This window comes from Thermomyces dupontii, assembly GCF_041956625.1.
Source record: "Thermomyces dupontii strain NRRL 2155 unplaced genomic scaffold VTN31scaffold_11, whole genome shotgun sequence".
Taxonomy (NCBI): Eukaryota; Fungi; Ascomycota; class Eurotiomycetes; order Eurotiales; family Trichocomaceae; genus Thermomyces; species Thermomyces dupontii.
In genome coordinates, this window is record NW_027192317.1 from 606,996 (window position 1) to 629,252 (window position 22,257).

General features: G+C 55.5%; 8 protein-coding genes and 2 non-coding genes across 10 annotated transcripts; 4 read left to right on the plus strand and 6 right to left on the minus strand.

The window, feature by feature from the left end:
- Positions 1–11: 11 nt before the first annotated feature.
- On the minus strand, positions 12–1,789 carry VTN31DRAFT_2308 (uncharacterized protein; the record flags this gene model as incomplete). The annotated part of the gene is made up of 2 exons (XM_069402462.1): positions 12–1,503; positions 1,560–1,789. 2 exons carry the CDS (start codon positions 1,787–1,789, stop codon positions 12–14), a joined length of 1,722 nt encoding a protein of 573 aa, XP_069257404.1.
- A 2,573-nt stretch (positions 1,790–4,362) lies between these two features.
- On the minus strand, positions 4,363–6,962 carry VTN31DRAFT_2309 (uncharacterized protein; the record flags this gene model as incomplete). Its single annotated transcript, XM_069402463.1, has 3 exons — positions 4,363–4,919; positions 4,995–6,749; positions 6,812–6,962. 3 exons carry the CDS (start codon positions 6,960–6,962, stop codon positions 4,363–4,365), a joined length of 2,463 nt encoding a protein of 820 aa, XP_069257405.1.
- A 225-nt stretch (positions 6,963–7,187) lies between these two features.
- On the plus strand, positions 7,188–7,826 carry VTN31DRAFT_2310 (uncharacterized protein; the record flags this gene model as incomplete). The annotated part of the gene is made up of 1 exon (XM_069402465.1): positions 7,188–7,826. The coding sequence occupies one exon, from the start codon at positions 7,188–7,190 to the stop codon at positions 7,824–7,826; it is 639 nt and encodes a 212-aa protein (XP_069257406.1).
- A 287-nt stretch (positions 7,827–8,113) lies between these two features.
- Positions 8,114–14,655, minus strand: VTN31DRAFT_2311 (uncharacterized protein; the record flags this gene model as incomplete). The annotated part of the gene is made up of 4 exons (XM_069402466.1): positions 8,114–10,920; positions 10,986–14,333; positions 14,384–14,424; positions 14,483–14,655. The coding sequence occupies 4 exons, from the start codon at positions 14,653–14,655 to the stop codon at positions 8,114–8,116; spliced, it is 6,369 nt and encodes a 2,122-aa protein (XP_069257407.1).
- Positions 14,656–16,562: 1,907 nt separating this feature from the next.
- VTN31DRAFT_t94 lies at positions 16,563–16,648 on the plus strand. The gene has a single exon. It is a non-coding gene; the product is annotated as a tRNA-Thr (tRNA).
- A 244-nt stretch (positions 16,649–16,892) lies between these two features.
- Positions 16,893–18,135, plus strand: VTN31DRAFT_2312 (uncharacterized protein; the record flags this gene model as incomplete). The annotated part of the gene is made up of 2 exons (XM_069402467.1): positions 16,893–16,925; positions 16,972–18,135. 2 exons carry the CDS (start codon positions 16,893–16,895, stop codon positions 18,133–18,135), a joined length of 1,197 nt encoding a protein of 398 aa, XP_069257408.1.
- A 218-nt stretch (positions 18,136–18,353) lies between these two features.
- On the minus strand, positions 18,354–19,243 carry VTN31DRAFT_2313 (uncharacterized protein; the record flags this gene model as incomplete). The annotated part of the gene is made up of 6 exons (XM_069402468.1): positions 18,354–18,515; positions 18,568–18,612; positions 18,675–18,738; positions 18,799–18,834; positions 18,901–19,158; positions 19,233–19,243. The coding sequence occupies 6 exons, from the start codon at positions 19,241–19,243 to the stop codon at positions 18,354–18,356; spliced, it is 576 nt and encodes a 191-aa protein (XP_069257409.1).
- Positions 19,244–19,608: 365 nt separating this feature from the next.
- VTN31DRAFT_t95 lies at positions 19,609–19,680 on the minus strand. The gene has a single exon. It is a non-coding gene; the product is annotated as a tRNA-Trp (tRNA).
- A 427-nt stretch (positions 19,681–20,107) lies between these two features.
- Positions 20,108–20,627, minus strand: VTN31DRAFT_2314 (uncharacterized protein; the record flags this gene model as incomplete). The annotated part of the gene is made up of 3 exons (XM_069402469.1): positions 20,108–20,292; positions 20,352–20,358; positions 20,427–20,627. The coding sequence occupies 3 exons, from the start codon at positions 20,625–20,627 to the stop codon at positions 20,108–20,110; spliced, it is 393 nt and encodes a 130-aa protein (XP_069257410.1).
- A 690-nt stretch (positions 20,628–21,317) lies between these two features.
- On the plus strand, positions 21,318–22,252 carry VTN31DRAFT_2315 (uncharacterized protein; the record flags this gene model as incomplete). Its single annotated transcript, XM_069402470.1, has 2 exons — positions 21,318–21,504; positions 22,179–22,252. 2 exons carry the CDS (start codon positions 21,318–21,320, stop codon positions 22,250–22,252), a joined length of 261 nt encoding a protein of 86 aa, XP_069257411.1.
- Between the last annotated feature and the right edge of the window lie 5 nt (positions 22,253–22,257).

A 22,257-nucleotide genomic window follows, 5' to 3' on the forward strand; every position in this document is an offset into this window, starting at 1 on the left:
CGCATGTCAAATCAAACCCTCTGCTGTAATCGAACCTTGATATCCTTGGCAGGATAATATGTCCCACTTCCCAAACACCGCTTCACTGCGACAGGCCACGATCCCGACACCGGCTCGACCGTCCACATCGCCAGAATCGCTGCCGTCGTGGCCAGAACCTGTCTTTCAGTGAACTCGCGCGTCGTTTTTCCCAGCACGTCCTTGTCGATGCCGAACGGAAGGACGGTGCGCCACGTCACGGACTTCTTCTCATTTCCCTCTTTATCCTCGAGGAATCGATCTGCGGAGAAGGTTTCCGGGTCCCGGAAAAAAGACGGGTCCATGTGGTGCGCGCCCGCGGATACGGTGAGGCGGTCACCCGGGCGGAAGCGGAATTTCTTCTGTTCGTTCTCTGGGTCGGTTAAAGTGAGGCCGTCGTTGCCGGTGACGGTGCGGGTTGCCACGGCGTGGACGTAGAGGCGAGTAATTTCGATGTACACTGCACGGAGCAACGGGCAGTCCTGCAGGAGGCTCTGCATATCGAGCTCCAGGCGCGGCGGCTCCGCGAAGGGCAGGCCCGTCTCCTTCTGGCTGAGTCTCGACGCGCGTGCAAAGGGGGAAATCTCGTCGCGGACAGCCTGCAGAAGCTTCGGGTCAGAGTAGATATGATAGAGCATCCAGAAGACGAGCAGCGGCGCATCGGCCGTCGCAGCCCATAGTACGGCGGAGTTGAGCTTGGCACGCTTGGTCACTGTTACGGTGTCAATGCTGTTGTTCGTGCTGTTGCCTGGAAGCTGCTGCCGAGCTGCGCGCATGCGCGCCTGTATCACCGCGGACACGTCGTCGAGGTCCCGGAAGTCGATGGGGACGGAGCGCTCGTTTCCGTCCTCGATGGCAGCAAACGACGCCTCGAGTAGGGCCATGAGCTGCTGGACCCGCTGCCGGCCCGCATACGCCGCCGAGATACCCGGCGAGGGTAGCCACTTGGGCGCGCCAAATAGCAGCGCCGTAGACGCGCGGTGCCACGCCCATAGATCCTCCTGCAGGCCCGGATGGAACTCGACAAACGCCTCACCCATGAGAGCGTATGTTGTCATATGCGCGGTAAAGTTGCGCACCAGCGCAAACAGCTTCGCCTCGCACGTGGACGTGCCTTGGTCATCGTCGATTACTTTCACAGCAGCCCCGCGCTCCCACGCGGTCTGGTCCACGATGCTGTGATTGAAGGTGACAAAATTGGCGGTTTCGCGTTTCAGAAATCGAGTCACAAAGTTCGTCAGTTCCCCGAGTTTCGTCTCGTCCGTAAAGAGCTCCAGCGACGCCGCCAGCGCCTTGCGGGCTTCCCGGCTTAGGGATCGGTATAATCCATTGTCCGCCATCACGTTCTCCATCAGCGTCTCCAGGAACGGCTCCGCGGTGGTCTGACCGTGCGACAGCACTTCGCGCTGCAGCGCCGGTGAGTACACGACATGGTGCGTCTTCCAACCGATCTGCACCGCCACGATAGGGTCACCAATCGTTTTCCTTCAGAAGCCATCAGTATGGTTCCAATGCATGAAGCCCCAGAAGGACAGACACACCTCGCAGCGATCAGAAACGAGCGATGGCCCCGATAGATTGACACCAAATGCCCGAGTCCCGGTACCCAATACGGCAGCTTTCGAGCCCGTCGCTGCGGCCCATCGCGACTCTGCAGGCCCGTGACGAGGCGGGTTGCAAGACATGAGAAAAGTAAAACGGCGACGAGGATTTGCCATCGATAGGACTGTGCGATGTCTTGGGGAGGTTGTATCAGCGTGGAGGGATCCATATTCGACTCAATCTCCGATCGATTCGCTCATGCCTCGACTTGCTCGAAGCCTAGGGGGGGAATCTTGGACGTAGTAACGCCCCTTCAAGGGAGCAATATAACAACCGGATCGAGCCACGAGATATCTGGATTCGATAAATTGACAGTATAATAATAAACAAAATCAATGACTGACTGAGAGGAAGTATTGATCATCTACATGACAGCGTTCGTTACTTCGAGGCTTGTTCGTCCATCTCGACTTTCAGCGAGCTCCAAATCGAGCGCTCAGCTTGTCCGGGTATCACCCAGACCAACTAGTCCTGATATGGAAAGATTACTACGAAATACGATTAACTCTATCTAGAATAGCGCAGTTAAGTATCAAAAACAGAAAACCTTAACTTACAGCTCCGGACTTAACAATTGAAGTATGAGATGAGATGGGAGTACTCCGATGCCAGAGCACTCGAGGCTCCGAGAGTTGCTGGCGCCACATCTCATGCCAGTACGAGTACTTTCTTAGAGTTCTAATCCGAGGACGGTCGAGAGCAGTTTCCGGAACGCCGCCAGATGCAGTATTCTGAACATTGAGTCGGGCCTGGGGCAGATGATGTTGTCGCCATCGAAGATTCCCCAGCATCGATTGCCAACGCGTTGAAAAGCATGGCCTTGTCCTCCAGAGCGTAGCCCGCAGTTTGCCTGATCAATGTCGAGGGGATAGCCATTACCATATGTCGATCGAGGGCTGAGGAACATTACTACATGTACTCCGTACAGTAACAGGGAAAAAGGCCAAGCACGATCTCGGTACACCCTTGTAACTACTTGGCCGATAACGAATGATCTACTGTATCTATCAGGAAGTTGGCTGACAACCTCTCCGGCGACATCTCCACTGGTGATGATCGACATAAGCCAGCTGCAAGGCGCATTCATTTTGCCGTACCTTTTGAAAGGAACACAAATCTCGTTGGTCGAGAGTCGATCATGGGACACCTTCTTGCAACAGTTTTCCCCAGTATGAACTGGTGACGGTGACGCGCGGCTGTCGGCGTCGCGCGCATGCCCTGAAACGAACCGAGCCTTGCCGTTTTTGGCAAAGATTAGGTAATTACTGTCATCAGCGCGGTCAAGAGGTTTCAGTTGAGCAGCAACTCCCTACCGACAAATGAAAAAAAACCTCTACGGACAAAACCTATCATAGGGATTGAAGAAGAAAAAAAAAAAAAAAAGTGTACCGGAATGGGTCGATCCTCCGAGTCGACTGTCACGGCTATACTCTCCTGCCTCCAGTCATGTGGAAGACGGCATACTAGAGAGGGCTTGCAGGAATGAAAAAGAAATGGACGAATAACTAGTGAGAGAGAGGAGTTTGAACGTATTTTCAACTTGCAATGTTGAACTGACTGGACAAGCAAGGGAAACCTGCAGGGTTAACAGCCAAAGTGATCCGACACTTTGAAGAGGTTTTTCCCATTTCCCGAGTTTATGACAACGAAGGGGGATGGATGGACTGCCTCCGACACGCTAGGAGACTTACTGGCGGGGATATGGTGGTCGACCTTCATAAAGTAGCGCCCGCCTTCGGGATTCTGGGCCAGTATTGAGACACGGAGACGATGCATCGACGATTGGAGAAACAAGAAAAAAAAAGTTATTGGGTCTGACCATCTCAGACACCCTCACCAGTGCCGAAATCCTGCGCGACGTTCTTGGGAAGTCTTAGACAAATGAGGAGGCAGAAGCAATCGGATTTGTTTGAGAAGGCGGCGTTTATTTTTCAGGATTGCCAACAGAGAAAAGAGATACTATACTGGCCTGAAACACTTCGTTCGATAACTGCAGGATAGTCATCCTAGGTAGAATAAGCGATGAACTCTGATGCCCCAACGCCCTCAAAGCTTCTTTCTCCAGGTCGAGAGCAGCAGAGATGCATACCATCAACACCGAACGATGGAATACAAGAAAATCTTTTGCGCCGTGCATTGGGGATGGACATCCACAGGCCTCATTGGTCTTCAATATCAAAAAACTCTTGTCGGTGCAGATGTAATCAATGATAATAACGAACAAATCGAGCCATCAGATAAATAAAACCACAGTTAAAGGCAATCCAGCACCGCAGCAGCGCCCCCCGCTGCGTCGACCTTCTCCGCACAGCCCGCCGGCCCTGCCTGCTCGCTTGCTTTTGTGGATGTTGATCATCTCTTTCCCACGTATAGCCCCATCGTTCCTCTTGCCAACTGTCGCTGCCTGGGCGGCGTCCCCAGCTGTGTTCCTCCGTTTGTCATTGGGAGCATCAGCTGTAAATTTTCTCAAATTTCCCCTTCTCTCTCACTTCACGCAGAGCTGATCAGAAACGGGCTGTTGTACACTGACGATTCGTCAAAGAGGAAGTGCCGAGTTGCATCCACCAACTCTGAAAGTCTGAAAGTCTATGGGCGCCTGGAGCATAGGTTAGGGTTTCGGCCCTAGTCACGTGCCCTTTGAACCAGATTTTGTCATCCGAGGGCAAGGGCAAGTCATCATCATCATCACATTCTTCGAGAGAATCAGGTACAACGTAAATCCAATGGAGATGGGAAAATTAGTCACTCCTCCGTCTGCAACACCCGACTCAACCTCTTACTATCCCTCTCATAGCCTTCAATCCTCGCTTGCGCGTGCTGCACCTTCTCCGCCAACCATTGATACCGCATCCCCAACTCCCGCACGGGCCGCTGCAGATTCCCCAACAGCTGCAGTTCCGCTTCGTACTTGCCCACTTTTGCATTCTCGTGATTGATCAGCAGCGCGTAGGTGGCAAGGTCCAACCGGGCACCTAAAGCGCGGTCCGCTGTTAATCGGCGGAACGCCGCGTGGTAAACGGGCCGGCCGGGACGGATGGTCGTGGGGCGGCCATTGACGGATCTGACGGCGATGAGCTCGGCTTGTTCCAGGGCTTGGAGGGTCTCCTCGCCGTGGTCTTTGTACAGGTCGGAGAGGAGGATCCGGTTGTAAGGGACGGTGCCGTCGGAGGAAGATGCGAGTTGCTTGATGAGGTACCATGCCTGTTCGCGCGTCCAGTGGCGCTTGCTGGTGTCGACTTCGAGGAGGTAGAATTTGAGGATTTCGGTGGCGGCTTGTTCGATGATGAGGTTGACGGCGTCTGGAGGATTAGCGAGAAAAAAAAAATCATCTATCAGAGTCTCCCTTAAAAAAAAGGCTGGCGGATTAGACTTACTTTTCGGCGTCTCGCCCGCTTTGATCCGATGCGCCATAAATTCTAGATCTGTCAAACGCCCGCCCAGCGTAGCAATGCATTCTTCCAGATCATCCAGCCCCTGCGGGACGTCCGGCGGCGGGATGTTATGGTCCTCCTCGGCGCTGCCGCGGCCCTGCAGGAACCGCATGACAAACTTCTTGCCCACCTCCAACGAGCAATCACCCAGAGAGATCGTCCGAAACACTTGATTCGGCAACGCCCGGCTCAATGACCGAGCAAAGGACGGCTCGGGCGTCAGGAAAATCACATGGGCAATGTCCTCGGTCACCAAGGCCGCCGCCCATTCGGCCAGTTTAACGTAGACGAGGCTCGTCTCGCTGGTCTGCCGGTAGAGGAAATTGTCAATGATCACGACGGGCCGCCGATCCGGATGCGATTCGAGATACTGCGCGTCGGACAGCTGCGAGTCCTTTTCATCCGACTGCTTGGCTTCGAGCGCAAGTTGTTTGAGCGCGCGCGCCGTGCTGGCCCAGATCTTGCTCAGCTGCGCATCGAGCGTCTCCGAGAACCCGGCCTTGGTGCCGATGACGCCCTGCGACGCCATGTCGATGAAGCTGCTCAGGCTGTTCAACCACGAGAACACGGGCCGGTAGCCCACCTGCACCGCCGCCGCGGAGATGGTGGCCGCGTCGCCGCGCGCGTCCTGGATCGGCTTGCAGTCGATCAGGACTTTGTACTTGTGGTTCTTCAGGGCATGATCCATGACCAGTTCCCGCTTTCCAGAGCCGTGCGGGCCCTGCACCACGATGAACGTGCTGGTATTGTCCATCATCCAGGCGTGGATCTGCTCAATGTCCGCCTTGCGATCGTCCCAGATTGCGGCCAGCATGCTGCTCTCGGTTTTCCGGTAGGGGTGCAACGACAGGATGTTGGCCTTTTTCACCAGCCTGCGCACCCATTCCCACGGGCCTCCACTCTCGGAATTGAGCAGATAATTGATCTTAACTTTGATACAAAATGTCCGAATGGGGTCAAACACCACCACTGTGATGGACGCCAGCAGCGCCGCCAGCGCCGGAATCACAATCCGGGGGTGGTTAAACATCCAGTCGCGAATCCATCTCCCCTTGACGCGCGGCTGGTACGTAATCTTCAGTATGGCCTTACGATCTCCGGATGTCTTCAGCCCATGCACACAGCTCCTTGCCAGAATGGCACTCTTGGCCCGGACAAACTGCACCCAGGCATACTTGGGCACCGTCTTATCCGTCGGCTGGACGATTTCAATCTCCTTGATTTTGCCATACCGGCGAAATATCGAGAATAGCGCCTCTTGGTTCAGCTCCGCGGCATTGGGCGCAGCGCCGGGTTCCGCCGGCAGGAACTCGACCTTGATCTTGGAGCTCGGGAAGAGATACAGATCCTCGATCCAGGGCACACCCAGCACGCGGCCGACGCCGACTTCATCCCCGGGGTTGAACCACGGCCGGATGGGGTGTTCCGTCAAATGCTCGACGACGGCGCGCTCGACGTCCGCGTCGGAGACCTCTGGCGGGCGCAGGTAGGTCACGAATAAACCACCCTCATTAAATCGCGGCACCACCGACCGGATACTGATGCCGAGATTTTGCGGAATGGCACGTTCGGCGACGGCGCGCGGATCTGCGGCCGCGTATTCGGGCTTATTGATCCGCCGAAGAAGTTTCTCGATATACCGCTCAGGATCGATGAAGGGCAGGCGGAAGAGCCATTGCAGACGTAGAGGAAGCGTGTCTAGCCGCCTTGCGTCAACCAACGAGGGCACCTCGTCTCGACTGCCCTCAACCTCAACTCACTGTTGATGAACAGCGCGCCCTCGTTGGGCTGCAGTCGGATGTGACCTTGGAAACCATGGGTGAAGGATGCATGTCGTCGTTGGGCGGAAAACATCGGGGGGATCCGCCCTTCCGAGCCTCGTGCGCAGGAAAAGAGCGCACGGCGCATCATTTTCGTAGCTTCGATGCGAACATTGCTCCGACGTGTCTGGAGCTCTCTCACTGCGTTGCTTCGATGACGCGATAACGCGATAAGCCAATCATCAGATAAGATCACGGTTGGTTACGTAATCAGAAGACTCAACTTGCCCATCTGGAGCATCCATCCACGCAGACGATAGTAGTACTCACTCGGTCACGACGCCCAACGCAAGAAGATCGGAATCAAGAATTGACCATGGGCTGGTGGTGGTTATCGCGCTCCCAAGCGCAGCAACAACCGTCAGACTTACCAAAACCCCAAGAACAACCACCACCATCCACACCAACCGATCAAGAAGACCTCTCCAACAACAAAACCCTCAGCCGCGATGAACGCGCCGAGGCAGAATTCCGCGCAATGCTGGCCAGTCTCGAGGCCGAAAACAACCCTTCCTCCTCCTCATCATCACAGCCGTCACAAACAACGCCAATCACAACCACCAAGAACAAGCCCGAACCTAACGAGCATGATCGAAAACCTTACGATATCTCCTTCGAATCGCTCTATCCTGACGACATGTCCTGCCGCTCCGCATTTGATTATGCCTTCTTCTGCCAATCGTTTGGCGGGCAATGGGTGAACGTGTACCGGTACGGCGAGCTGCGGTCGTGCAGCGAGCACTGGCAGAATTTCTGGCTGTGCATGAAGGCGCGCACGTATCCCGAGGAAGAGCGTAAGCGGATGATTCGCGACCATTACCGGAAAAAGGCCGTCAAGTACAAGACGGGGCCGAGTAGTGAGGATGTCTGGGATGTACGAACGGAGAGTATTGGGCATTTGGCGTTTAAGGGTGATTGGGATGCTCTTTTAAAAGAGGAGAAAAATGAAGAATGAATCGGGTTGACTTTCTCTTCTCTGGGTTCTTAAACCATGTATTATAGAGATCAATAGAAGGATATCAGCTCAGATACTTGAATTCGTCTAATCCATCGCTCGAGACATTGAATCATAACGATTATCTACAACAAAACAAAAGACATAAATCATCAATCAATCATCAAGCGGATAACGACCAGATTCCACAAGCATTCATCCCCCAATTTTTGGTCATGCGGATCATCATGCCTCATGACCTGCCATGCACAAAGAACAGAAAACAAAAAACTGAAAATTAAACAGTCTCAAGCCTCTACCGGCACCTTGGGAACTGCATCCACAGCCGGTCGTCGAATAATACCTCCCGTCACCGGCAGTTGAGATCCAATCCCCATCAGGTACGAGTCAACCTCTCGCGCGGCCTGGCGCCCTTCGTTGATGCCCCAGACAATCAACGACTGGCCGCGCCGGCAGTCTCCCGCGGCAAAGACGCCAGAGATGTTGGTGCAGTACTGGCCCGGCGGAGTCTTGACGTTCTTGCGAGCATCGCGCTCAATCTCATCGCCCAGAAGTCGATCCTCCGGTCCCAGGAAGCCCATCGACAAGAGGACCAGGTCGGCCGGGAAGAACTGCTCGCTGCCCTCAATCGTCTTCATGTCCCAGCCGCCAGACGCGCTCTTGGTCCATTCGACACGGACGGTGTTGATGCCCCTGACATGGCCGTTCTCATCCCCGACGAACTCCTTGGACATGATGCAGTACTCACGAGGATCCTTGCCCATGTGCGTCTTGACCTCCGCATGGCCGTAGTCCACGCGGTAGATCCGCGGCCACTGCGGCCACGGGTTGTCCCTGGCCCGCTCCGGCGGCGGCTGCGGCAGCAGCTCAAAGTTGGTGATGCTCTTCGCGCCATGGCGCAGCGAGGTACCAATGCAGTCGTTGCCCGTATCACCACCGCCAATGACCACGACGTGCTTGCCCTTGGCCGAGATGTACGCACCATCCTCATGCTTCGAGTCCAGCAGCGACTTGGTGTTCTTGTGCAGGAATTCCATGGCAAAGTGAATGCCCTGGAGGTCGCGACCGGGGATCTTCAGGTCACGAGCCACGGTCGCGCCAGTCGCAATGATCACGGCGTCGTTGGTCTTGCGCAGTGACTCCAGACTCACTTCCTGATCGGGGCCGACAAGCACGTTGGGCACAAACTTGATTCCCTCAGCAGCCATGAGGTCCACACGGCGCTGAACGATCTTCTTGTCCAGCTTCATGTTGGGAATGCCGTACATGAGTAGGCCTCCGATGCGGTCCGCTCGCTCGTAGACGGTAACGGAGTGGCCAGCGCGGTTGAGCTGGTCCGCTGCGGCAAGACCGGCAGGTCCAGATCCGATGATGGCGACAGTCTTGCCCGTGCGGACCGGCGGCGGGCGCGGCTTGATCCAGCCCATCTCGAAACCGCAGTCGATGATGGCGCACTCGATAGACTTGATGCCGACAGGGTCCTCGCTAATACCCAGAACGCAGGCACCCTCGCAAGGAGCGGGGCAAACACGACCGGTGAACTCGGGAAAGTTGTTGGTCATCAAGAGACGGTTCAGCGCGTCCTGCCACTGGTTCTGGAACACGAGCTCGTTCCACTTGGGGATGATGTTCGAGATGGGGCAACCGGTGTCGGACTGGCAGAACGGCACGCCGCAGTCCATGCAGCGCGCCGACTGGTACTTGAGCTCGTCCTCGGTGAGACGGCTGGACAGCTCGGCCCAGTCGCGGGTGCGCGTGGCTGGGCTGCGGTACTTCTCGCTGCGTCGGCTGTACTTCATGAAACCACGAGTCTTGTCGAGGATCAAGGCAGTTCGCTTCTTCTCGGTCTTGGAGTCGGTGACGCTGTCCTCAATGTCCAGCAAGTCGCTCTTCTTCTCCTTGGATTCGGGTTTGGCTTCCTTCTTGTCCGGCCTCGGGCTGTAAGGCAACTTGGGAAGCGTCGACTCGGCCTTCTTGGCAGCTTCGGCCTTGGCCGCCTCCTGCTCCAAGACACGCTTGTAGTCGGTGGGCAGGATCTTGACGAAGCGAGGCAGCGCACGGTTGAAGTCCAGAAGGATGCGCGCAGCCAACTCCGAGCCGGTGTAGTGATGATGGTCCTCGATCAAGCCACGCACAAAGGCGATCTCGGCCGGGTCCTCCAGACCAGACACCTCCACCATCTCCATATTGATCTTGGAATGGAAGTCCTGGTTGACGTCCAGGACGTACGCAATACCGCCAGACATACCCGCAGCGAAGTTGCGACCCGTCGGGCCAAGCACGACGACACGACCACCGGTCATGTACTCGCAACCGTGGTCGCCGACGCCTTCCACGACCGCAGTGGCCCCCGAGTTGCGAACCGCGAAACGCTCCGCAGCGACACCACGGAAGAAGCAGGTACCGCTCGTGGCACCGTACAGGCAGGTGTTGCCGACGATGATGTTCTCCTCCGCCTTGAAAACGGCGCCACGGGGCGGGTAGATGATGAGACGGCCGCCCGACAACCCCTTACCGACGTAGTCGTTGGCATCACCCTCAAGCTCCAGGGTGATACCGGGGGCGAGATAGGCACCGAACGACTGGCCTGCGGAGCCCTTGATGTTGACATGGATGGTATCCTGGGGCAAGCCCGCCTCGCCGTAGCGGCGGCTGATCTGGTACGACAGCGTGGTACCGAGAGCTCGATCAGTGTTGACGATATCGCATTCAATCCGGCAGGGAAGACCCTTTTCGAGGGCCAGCTCGGACTCGGCAATGAGCTTGTTGTCCAGGCGAGTGTGCAGGCGGTGGTCCTGTTTGCGGACATTGTACGTGGCAACGCCTGGACGCAGCGTGTGCGCCGGAGTCAAGATGAGCGACAGGTCGATGTTCTCCAGTTTGGCGGATCGAAGGTCATCGCGGACCTTGAGTAACTCGGCACGGCCAACCATCTCGTTGATGGTGCGGATGCCCAGCTTGGCCATGATCGCGCGCAGCTCATTGGCGACATAGTAGAAGAAGTTGATCACATGCTCGGGGGTGCCCTTGAATTTCTTGCGCAGCTCGGGATCCTGGGTAGCGATACCCACGGGGCAGGTGTTCAGATGGCACTCTGCGAGAAGTCAGTCGGGAGAATTTCCCCATCATAAACAGAGAAACTAAAGGATAGTTACGCACTCTTCATCATGATGCAACCCATGGCAATCAACGGAGTGGTTGCGAAGCCGAATTCTTCAGCTCCCAGCAGGCACGCGATGGCGACATCGCGGCCAGTCCGGAGCTGGCCATCGGTTTGGACGACAACCCGACCACGGAGATCGTTCAGGACCAAGGTCTGATGGGTCTCCGCGAGACCCAGCTCGAAAGGCAAGCCGGCGTGCTTGATACCGGTCCATCGCGAGGCGCCAGTGCCACCGTCGTGTCCCGAGATGAGGATGTGATCGGCCTTGGCCTTTGCAACACCCGAGGCAACGATGCCGACGCCGACCTCGGACACGAGCTTGACGGAGACCCGCGAGCGAGGGTTGGAGCACTTGAGATCGTAGATCAACTGCTTCAGGTCTTCAATGGAGTAGATATCGTGGTGCGGCGGCGGGGAGATGAGGCCGACACCCGGCGTCGAGTGCCGCGTCTTGGCGATCGGGCCGGAGACTTTGTGACCGGGCAGCTCTCCGCCCTCGCCGGGCTTGGCACCCTGGGCCATCTTGATCTGCAACTCATCGGCATCGGAGAGATAGGCGGAGGTGACTCCGAATCGACCGGAGGCAACCTGCTTGATGGCGGAGCGCATCGTGTCGCCGTTCTCCAGGCGCTTGCTGCGCTCCGGGTCTTCACCCCCTTCACCGGTGTTGGACTTGCCGCCGAGACGGTTCATGGCGATGGCGAGGGTCGTGTGAGACTCCATCGAAATGGAGCCGTACGACATGGCTCCGGTGACAAAGCGGCGGACGATCTCGGTCCAGGGCTCGACCTGGTCGATCGGGATCGGGGTGCGCTGGTCGTAGTCAAAGTCCAGCATGCCACGCAACGTGCAGTTCTTGATGGCCTCGTGCTCCGATCGGGCGTACGCCTCGTAGGACTTGTCGTTGTTGGTACGCACGGCATCTTGCAAGTTGGCGATGCTGACGGGGTCATTGACGTGCGGTTCCCCGCCGTCACGCCAGTGATACTCGCCCGACTCCGGCAGGCCGGGGATCTCCACGATTTGCCGGGTGGGGAATCCTCGCTCGTGGAAGGCAAAGGCGTCCTGCGCGATGAGTTCAAAGGTGAGACCGCGGATGCGACTCGGGGTCCCCGCGAAGCAACGGTCAATGACCACATCATCGATACCCAGGGCTTCGAAGATCTGGGCGCCCTTGTAGGACTGCAGCGTCGAGATGCCCATCTTGCTCATGACCTTGAGAATGCCGCCATCGCACGAGGCCTTGTAGTTCTGAAGCACTTGCTCGTCGGTCAGGGGCTTGCGGATGAGCTTCTCGCGGTTCATCTTGAGGATGCATTCCATGGCCAGGTAAGGGCAGATGGCATCCGCACCGTAGCCGAGCAGCACGCACATGTGGTGGACCTCGCGCGCTTCGCCCGTCTCGACCACCAGGGCGGCCAGCGAGCGCCATTTGTTGCGGACCAGGTGGTGATGCACGAGACCGGTGGCCAGCAGCGCGGAAACGGGGACGCGGTCGGCGGAGGTGGCACGGTCCGACAGGATGATGATCTTGTCCCCATTCTGGATGGCCTCCGTGGCGGCATCGCAGATGGCATCAAGGGCGGCGAGATAGCCCGGAATGCCCCGCTTCTTCTCGAAGGTGATGTCGATGGTCTTGACGGTCCAGTCCGTGTGAACCTTGGCGATGTTCTTGATGGCCTGGAACTCCTTGAGGGTTAGGATTGGCGACGGAAGCATCAGACGGTGGCACTGCGAGGGCTCCATCTCGAGCAGATTGCCCTGCGGACCAACGTAGCACTCCAGTGACATGACGATGGCCTCACGGATCGGATCGATGGGCGGGTTGGTGACCTGGGCGAACAGCTGACGAAAGTACTCGTAGAGAAGGCGCGGCTGCTGAGCCATGCAGGCCAGCGGGGCATCGTTACCCATGGAGCCGAGGGCCTCCTTGGAGTCAGCGGCCATGGGGCCCAGGAGAAGACTGACCTGCTCAAAGGAATAGCCAAAGGCCTTGAGACGCACGTCATTCTGCACGGTGCTGTCGTCCAGGGCGATGGTGAATTCCTCGTTCTGCTGTTCCAGGGATTGGTAGACACCGGGCAAGGTGAGCAGGCCCTTGTCCAGCCACGCGCGGAAGTCCCGACGATGGGCGACGGTGCTCTTAAGCTCTGCGTCGTCGATGATGCGGCCGGCGACGGTGTCGACCAGGAGCATCTTACCGGGCTGCAGGCGGCCCTTTTGAATGATGGACTCTGGGTCGAGGTCGATGGTGCCGACTTCGGACGCGCAGATGATGCGGTCGTCATCCGTCACATAGAATCGGCAAGGGCGCAGACCGTTCCGGTCCAGATTGGCACCACAGTAACGGCCATCGGAGAAGGTGAACAGCGCCGGGCCGTCCCATGGCTCCATCTGGCAGGCCGCCCATTCATAGAAGGCCGCCTTGGCGGGGTCCATGTTTTGATTGCCCTGCCAGGCCTCGGGAATCATCAGCATGACGGCCTCGGGCAGCGACAGCACGCCATTGATCATCAAGAGCTCCAGAACGTTGTCGAACGCGGCGGAGTCGGAGCCGCCATCTTCGATGATGGGGAAGAGGCTTTCGATGTCGTCGCCAAAGACTTCCGACTTGAGCACGCCCTCGCGGGCCCGCATCCAGTTCTTGTTTCCGCGCAGCGTGTTGATTTCACCGTTGTGCGCCGCCCATCGCAAGGGTTGCGCGCGGTCCCAGGAGGGGAAGGTGTTGGTGGAGAATCGGGAATGGACGAGGGCGAAATGGCCTTCGTAGTCGACGTTGACCAGATCATGGTAGTACTCGTAGACCTGCACGGGGGCCAGCTGACCCTTGTAGACGATGTTGCGGTTACTGAGCGAGCAGAGATAGAACCAATTGGACAGGCTCAGGGTGTGGGTGGCGCGTTTCCGCAGCAGATACAGCTGGCGCTCAAAGTACCGCTGGTCGAACTGGTCGGGATCGGTCCTCTGGGGGGTGTTCCCGTCCCCGTAGGCGGAGCGCAGCACGACAAAAGGCTGCATGATGAGCGGCTCTCGCGAGCGCGCCGCAGGGCCGAGGATGGTGGAGTCGCGGGGCACTTCGCGCCAGCCCAGCACGCGCAGGCCGAGCGAGTCAGCGATCTCCTCGAAGGTGGCAATGGATTCCTTGAGGACCTGCTCGTCGGGCTTGAAGAACACGTTCCCGGCGGCATACTGGCCCGGCGGCGGCAGCTCCACGCCCACCTCGCGCGCGAAATTCTTGACGAAGAACTTGTGGGGAATGCTGGTCATGACACCGGCGCCGTCGCCGTCTCGCGCATCGGACCCGACGGCACCGCGGTGCGTCATGTTGCAGAGGAGATTGCGGGCTGCGACCGTTAGCCAGTCCGATCCGATGCCCTGCGATCCAGAGACTCACCATCGCTGACGATCTTGTGGCTTGCCTTGCCCTTGATATGGCTGGGGAAGTACGTCAGCACCCGTCCGGAGCCACCGGCCCATTGCGCAGGGGACTTACGCGGCAAATCCGACCCCGCAGGCATCCTTCTCGAGTTCCGGGTTGTAGAGACCCTGGGCCGCCGGGAGGGCATCGGCCCAGCCGAAGCCCTTGTCCGGCTGAAAGGCGGAATACTCCTGAGGAGGCTGCTGGTTGTTTATTTCATTTCCGTAGACTTCCTCCAGGAGACCCATTCTTCCGCCGGGAACCGACAGAAAGAATGCGGGAGCGATCGGAAGATGGGGGGATTGCGTGTTTTTACAGGAACGAGATCGTCGACTCCGAGAGATTGACTCCGAGAGCAATCAGCAGCCGGAAGAGAAGCAGAGGGAGAGAAGAAGAAAGCGAGGTCTAACGATGTGGGATCGGAATGGTGTCGTCACGACTGGCTGGAGCTGATGCGGGCGAGGCAATGCAGAATCACCCACGCGGCCAGGGACAATGAGAAGCAGCAAGCGTATTGCAGGAGAAGAAAAGACAAATCCGGGGAAGTGCGAGCAGAGGCCAAAAAAATATCAGGGCGTGGGCAAAACCGGAGAGGCGATGGTGGGGAGTTCCAGCGCTTGACAAAAAATAAATCCTAAAAAAATAAGGACTTAATCAATCACTACCTTCCTACTAGAGGTACCTAACCTACCAGACAGATAACTACAGTATAAGTCCGTAGTGGAGAAATTGATGGTGACTCGGCTACGGTTGCTAACTGTCTTGCATGCCAATCCGACTCTTTGAATGCCTCGTATGAGGGAGGGTTTTGGCTGGTATCTGCATCTGCATGGTCTGCATGGTATTTTGCCATTAGCTCGGCAGCCGGATGGCACTGCAGTACTCCCTATTGTCTGACGGATAGGTCGATATATAACAGGTACTTGATAGAAATATTATCGCTAACGCGGACAGCGCGGAATTCTCGAATCCTTTTTTTTTTTTTTTTTCCCTTAGAGAGCATATGGCAACCCGACTCCCTCTATGCGGACACCCCCCCCCGGGGGAGGTGAACGAACTGAATGACATGCAAGCAGCTTACTTAACTCCATGGAATGACGATAAGCATCAGACGGACCAATCACAGGCCTCCGAATTCGCCTTACCGGCTTAGTTACAGATAGCTTATTCTCATCGGGGCCTTTGGGGCGGGCCGTATTGTCATGCCGTTACCAGATGCCTGTAATTTCCGGATCCAGCATCCAGAGCTCTGGAATTGGAAGGTGACCTGTCCATTCTGCAAATGTTAACGGTGATAATTTCTTTTCTTTTTTTTTTCCGAATTGGCACCCTCTACAGAATATACACAATATACACTGGGAATTAATCGAGAAATCCGACAAGTGTCCTCTGTATTCTTTGACTTGATTTCGTTCTGGATTCGATTATGCTTTTATATTTCACGATAGAAAACGCCCTTATCGACCGTCCTTCTCCGCAGATCTCCTGCGCCAAGTCGCCCCGCCCGATGTCGGCAGTCCCTCCGAGGCGCCCAACGCACTTTGATTGGCTGCCTGCAGTTTGCTCCGTGTCAACGTTTCTGGTCATCGATCTCTTATCTAGACAGCTCCTGATTGGCTCCGTCCCGTCTTGGCTCGTCTTGGCGTCCTCCCCCGATCAGACAGCCCTTCACATGTTTCCTCCTCTGCAGGGGCGGAACCCGGTCGCACAGGGGCTAACAGGAGCCATCCCAGACCCGAATTCGCCCGATGCCCACGCAGTTTTGATCGGAGGTCGGGGGAAATCGGGCGAATGGCAAAAAGGGCACAATTCGTGGTTGCGCAAGAATGTCTTGGCCGGAGGACGGAGTATCCTCCGGACTGAACAATGAACACTTCACTGTTCAGAGCTCAGACTCGGCGTGCCTGGTGAGTGTCCCGAGCGCTGGGTGTGGGGGGTGCACGGAATGTTCTCGGGGAGATCGGCCCTACAGGCCAAGCCCGGTGCTGAACTCAATCTCAGCTCCAAATCGGGTTAACCTACTTAACCTTCTCGTAGTTATTTCGCACGTGAATTTGGAGGAGTTTGGTTAGTCATCCCCCAGTATCTCAATCACGTGCATGAAACACGAAATAAGGATTAACTAACATATTTCCCTCCTCCAATCACAAGTACGGCCCGGATAGGTCAGGGGTAGACCGTCTCACTCGTAGCAACGAGTTGGATATGAGAAAGTCGGGAGTTCGAATCTCTCTCTGGGCATTATCGTTTTTGATCTTCAATGGTTTTTTTTTGTCGAAAAGTGACTACAGTAGTTAGTTTTTTTTTTTTTTTTTTTTCCGTTCGCTTTCTTCGACAATGAGCAGTTCATAAATATGAAACGGTAACTAAATCACTCTGGTCACCGTACCAATCTCGGTTGACATCAACAGCCCTCAAATATCAAAATATAGTACTTCCGTCGCGTCCCAAATCCAAGCAACCATCACCTTCATGCCGAGGCAAAATGCTCTCCCTCCCTCTAATCACTCCTCGTGATGTAGGTAGACCTGCTCAACGGACATAACTCCCAATTAACATTTCAGGCCCACGAACTCTGGTTCGGCCCCTCCCAGCCCTATCGCTCCGGCGCGTCCACCTCGCAACAGCACCAGCACCCGCACCACGCGCAATCCTCGGAGACAACCCGACGCCAGAACCACCGTGGCTCCAACAACGGCAACAATGGCCGATCCTCTCTCTTTGCAGCCACGACCACCTCGGACAGTCTCGCGGCACTGCAGCTCGAGGAGCGCGCGCTGCACGTCCGCAAGGCCAACATCGCGTCGTTTGGCTATGCATGGCTCAAGCCGGCCGGGTGTCCCAAGACGATGCTCGGCATGAAAGAGGAAGAAGCCGAGCGCGAGGAGGCCATGGCCGCGGCGGCCGCCGAGATGCAGATGGCTGCTGCGGCCGCTTCCCCCGCTGTTGCCGGCGCGAATGATGATGGACTGGAGGAAGGAATGGAGCGAGACCTCGATGACGATATTCCCGACGCGGATGACGTCGAAGGGTTGGTCGAAGAAGGCGAGGAAGGATTCGAGGAGGACGACGAGGGGGAGATGCTGATGGAGCGGAACCTCGACGATGACATTCCCGATGCCTTTCCTGATTACGATGACGACGATGAGGACGAAGAGGAGGATGAAGAAGAAGAAGAAGAAGTTGATTTCGACAATCAACCGGATCTAGACGAAGACATTCCAGCCGCAGATGACGATGGGTTCATGGACCGAGACCTAGACGACGACGTCCCGGAAGCCGGCTCGGGCGAGGAGGAAGCAGAAGAAGAGGAATGGCAGCACACCGACACAGAGGATGAACTCGACGACGACGCCGACAACACCGCAAACGATCCCTTTGCCGAGCACTTCCGCAACGCGCGCACCCCGGGCAGTGCCGGTCGCGGTGCGCATCACGACCACCATCAGCAACAACATAGTCACAGAGCCCCGCCGAGTGTGCGTCGCCGCCACGAGACATTCGCACAGCGCCGTTTCCTTGCCCGATGGAGCGCCGGCCGCGACTCACTTGGAGTTGGTGACGTCAGCGGGATGTCCCTGGGCGACGACCTTGATGTTGACGACGTGGATCTCGACGTGGACGACCTGCGCGCGTCGATCGGCAGCCAGGATAGTCTGCGGCAGAGCCGGAGTCGGCTGTTTCCGCAGCGGTTTCCGCGGCGGGGAGCGAGGGATAGTTTAGGCTGATCTTTTTTTCCGGCTATGGCATGTTCTAGTACATACTTTTTTTTTAAGTCATTGGCGGGAGTTGGGTTGGTTCGGCGTTGCTGGTAATGTACGAGGATAGAGGCCCGGGCATCAATGCATTAGGTATCGTCGGTTCTGACATGTACATGACTTTCATAACGCAAGTATGGACGAACCCATCCAAAACGCCAGCGCATATATTGTATACAGACAGGACATCAAAACAACCAAACATACACAAACAGCAAAAACACCACTACAAAGAATCCCAACCACACGCGCCAGCCAACTCCGGACCGCTCCGCCATGCGCAGCATGCGGTTCATCGTGCCGCGGAGCCGGACACGCGTGGAATCAAACGTGTCGTTTAGCGTTGAGATCTGCGCAAAACCATCAGCATGTATACATATGGCTGGATGGGCGTGAGCATACCAAACCCGTGGAATCTTGGATTTCTCTGCTCATGTCTTGCGCCAACTATACACAGTCATTTAGCCGAATGACCCTGAGAGCCGATTTGGGAGATGGGATGGACGAACCTCCTTGAGCATGCCGACTTTCTTGATGATTCCCTCGACTTCCTCGCTCTGGCCTCCTTCTTCACTGCATCGAACCCAATCAGTATATCTCCTCTCCATATAGAGAAAAAGGTTCCCAACGTACAGCCCCGACAACACAGACTCGGAGTATTGCACCCTGCTGTTCCCACACCTATCAGCACTTCTCTCCTTCCCCGGTGAAATAACCAGGAAGCTGGTAACTGACTTCGAACCCGGCGTCGCATCACGCTGAAATCCAGCCCTTAACCCACTATACCCATAACCATTCTGACTCGCCGTCGGATACCCAGCTGCAGACCCGGCACCGAACGCATCCGCTCCGATCCCAGAGGCATACCCGCCGTAGCCGCCATATCCCGCCGCTCCCGGCTTGCCTTGCTGTTGCGACGATCGTGGGTTGGTGTTTGCGTAAGGGCCGAAAAGGGAGGACTGGTTATGATGGGGGTGTCGCTTGTTGGGGAAGCTGTTCAACACTCGCTATCAGTAAAAGAAGCGAAGCGACGAGAGACGAGGAGAATAGATGGAAAAAGAACGTACCGCGACGCCATTGTAATTTGCTTTGGACTATTGTATTCCGAGAGATATTATCATTCTGAAATCTTGTGTTTTTTGTGTTTATGTGTTTTAGCGGTGTGGCGCGTGCGAGTTCAAGTTGACATTGCAGATGTAAGCGGCAAGACCAAGGGCCTAAGACGAGGAGAGGAAGATTTGGCGCGACGTGATTTGTTCTCTTGGCCGTTTTGTGCATGCTTCAGCTCTACCCCAAGATCAAACGTCCAGCGTCAACTGGCCACTACGATCAGGCCTGCGGGAATCAATAAGAATAAATAAGAGATAAAAAGAATGTGGGTTGATTCATGTCTTGCCGGAGAAAAAGAAAAAGATGTTGAGAAAATAAAAACACCCAAAAAAATGAGCCCAGCCCGATTTGAACGGACAACCTTGTGATCTGGAGTCACACGCGCTACCGTTGCGCCATAGGCCCACTTCGTGCTAGAGCATGCTCGATTATCGATATCCAAGTTATTAGTGAACTTCCCAACATCATGAATCCATCGTTCGATGGCAAGAACCAATTCCCGATCTCGAGTTGATTTGGTGAAGAAGAAATGGATCGTGGTTCATGCTGACGCCAACCTGATCATCGCTCAGCTAGCATCACTTTCTTATACTCGGACTAGTACGGAGTACCGTAGTATGGAGTACAAGTATCGATACACCTCACCCCAAGAACCATCAAAAGTCGAAAGAAGGAATCCAGAGGCCATCCCATACCCGCACCTGAATTACTACTATGTAGTCCCTATCCAGATAGTCCCAGAATTTGCGCCATGACCACAAAACCGCCCGACCATCCCACCGTCCTCCAGGAAAGAATAAATGAATCATACCCAGTACTGATACAGGATCAATCATTCCTGCATGTCGTCGTCGGCCACGAACTCTTCGTCATCGTCATCATCCATATCATCGCCTTCAGCGGCCGCCTCCTCAGCCGCCTTGGCATAGTCGATCGTCTTGCCGCGCGTGCGGCTGCCGCTGATGATGTTCTCGGTTGAAATGGGTTCGAGATTGTCATGTCCTTCGTCTTCCTCTTCTACAAGAGGGTTAAATCAAAATAATTGGGATGCGCGCTGCAATAAATGGGCTGTTTACCTTCTTCCTACAGGCGCATATCTGTCAGTCGCAGCTATACTTCATAGAAGAATAAGAATGGATTGGAGGACGCACAAATTCCTCTAGTTCCTCGTCCTCATCCTCAGAGCTCTCTTCATCCTCGTCTTCGTCCATACGGTACTCTTCTTCTGCCTCCTCGACCCTGGCTTTGCCCTTGCCCTTGTCCTTGGCGGTCTCTACTGCGGCCGCGTCCGGCGCATTGGCGGCGGGGTCTGAGCTGAGCGTTGTTTCTTGTTTCTGCTCGTTGCCACCCATAGTTTCGTTGTGCGCGAGGTAGGAAGAGATGACTTGATTGCTGGGTATTGAGTGAATGGTAATCTTCGACCTGGGTCACTTGTGGTGAGAGAAGTCAAAGTCAATTTTGTCAAATGCGCAAGGAGGCATGGATTCCATTCCATTGCATCGGACCTATGAGAGTGGATCCAGATCCGCAAGTATGCATCGGTTTTCAGAAGTTTAAAGAATTGCAAAATCCGATATAATGTGTGGATTTTCATGCAATTCCAAGTTTAGATCCGTCTTGTGCCAACCATCTTTGATTGATGATATCACCAGTAATTTTCAGATCGTTCAGGTACGGTACTGGAGCTCATTGGCTGCGCCGTCTGCCTTACACTTGACGGTTCCCCTTGTTCAACTGAGCTCCTGGCTGGTCAGGTCGGCTTGAGCAGGACTTTATACTATCAGATGCATCTCTACACAATCGCAGATTATCAGAATAAGCTAGGTAGCTCTTGATTCGGCCAGAGAGTTCCTGTCCCTAGCATTAAACCTCCCAAGTTGTGAATATACCGCCTCGCATGTCAACCCAATGGGAAAAGATGGAACCAGATCGAGAAAAATTGTAACGGGGATGGTTGAGACCTGTTCCTGGGAAATGCAATCCGGACAGCAAAAAAGAGACCCTGAGGCTGCCTAGATCTCGAGTCTCTCCAGATAGCAGCCATGGACGGAGCATGTGATCCAAAAGAGAACCTTCCAGGGCATCCTCTGAGTGAAGGGGAGCAAGGTTCATTAATATTGGACTGCCTTGTCGGACCTTTCGCGATCGAACTGCGTAGAAGTACAGTCGCTGCCTCAGGCCTCATCGTTGGCCAGGAACTTGTCCCTGTCAGTGTCAACTGTCAAGACTGTCAGTCACTCTCAAACTCCGTAGTCCAGCACAAGCTTTTCGGTCCAAAGCACGAAGTAGGCTAGTCCTATCTAGGAAGGTCCAGTAGCTTCGAGAGCTCCCAGTCCCTTGCAGCTTCTGCAAGCAAGAACCGGGGAACCGACCCCCTGGAGCTCGTCATCTTTGTGGGTCACGTGATTAGGGCTTCTTCTCGAGTCACGTGCGTCGGTAGCGCTGGAACAATGAAGTTTCCTGAACGTTCCGCATGCGAACAAGAGCGGGGCAGGATTACATAAGGACTGAAGAAGAGACGAGAAAAAAATTTGAAAGAGTTACGTCATGATGGCACCCCGCCATGGTCATCGAACAGGGCCAGCAAGCAGGACAAACAGCAACCAGCTGGACGGCAAAGGAAGGAAAAAAAAAGAAAGAAAAGAAAAAAGCTTGGATGCCAAATGGAAAGGTCGAGCATGTCGTAGATTTGACGAGCGATTTCTTGCAGCTGCTTGATTTGCCCAAAGCGTAGAAACTCTGGATTCCACGGACTGGGTTGCTGGGGCTCTCTAGAAGGCGACGGAAGCTGATCGAAGCCAGAAGCTTCTTCGCGATTCACCGCCAGCGCTTTTTATATGAATTAACGGCCCGCACAACACGCTCTCCAGGCTTTTTTCTCTTTCTTTACCATCTTGCTTGAGTTGAGAACGAAAGGATAGAAAAGAAAAAAAACAAAAACACTTCTTCAGTTCATCAGTCTGATTGTTATCTCTGATTTTT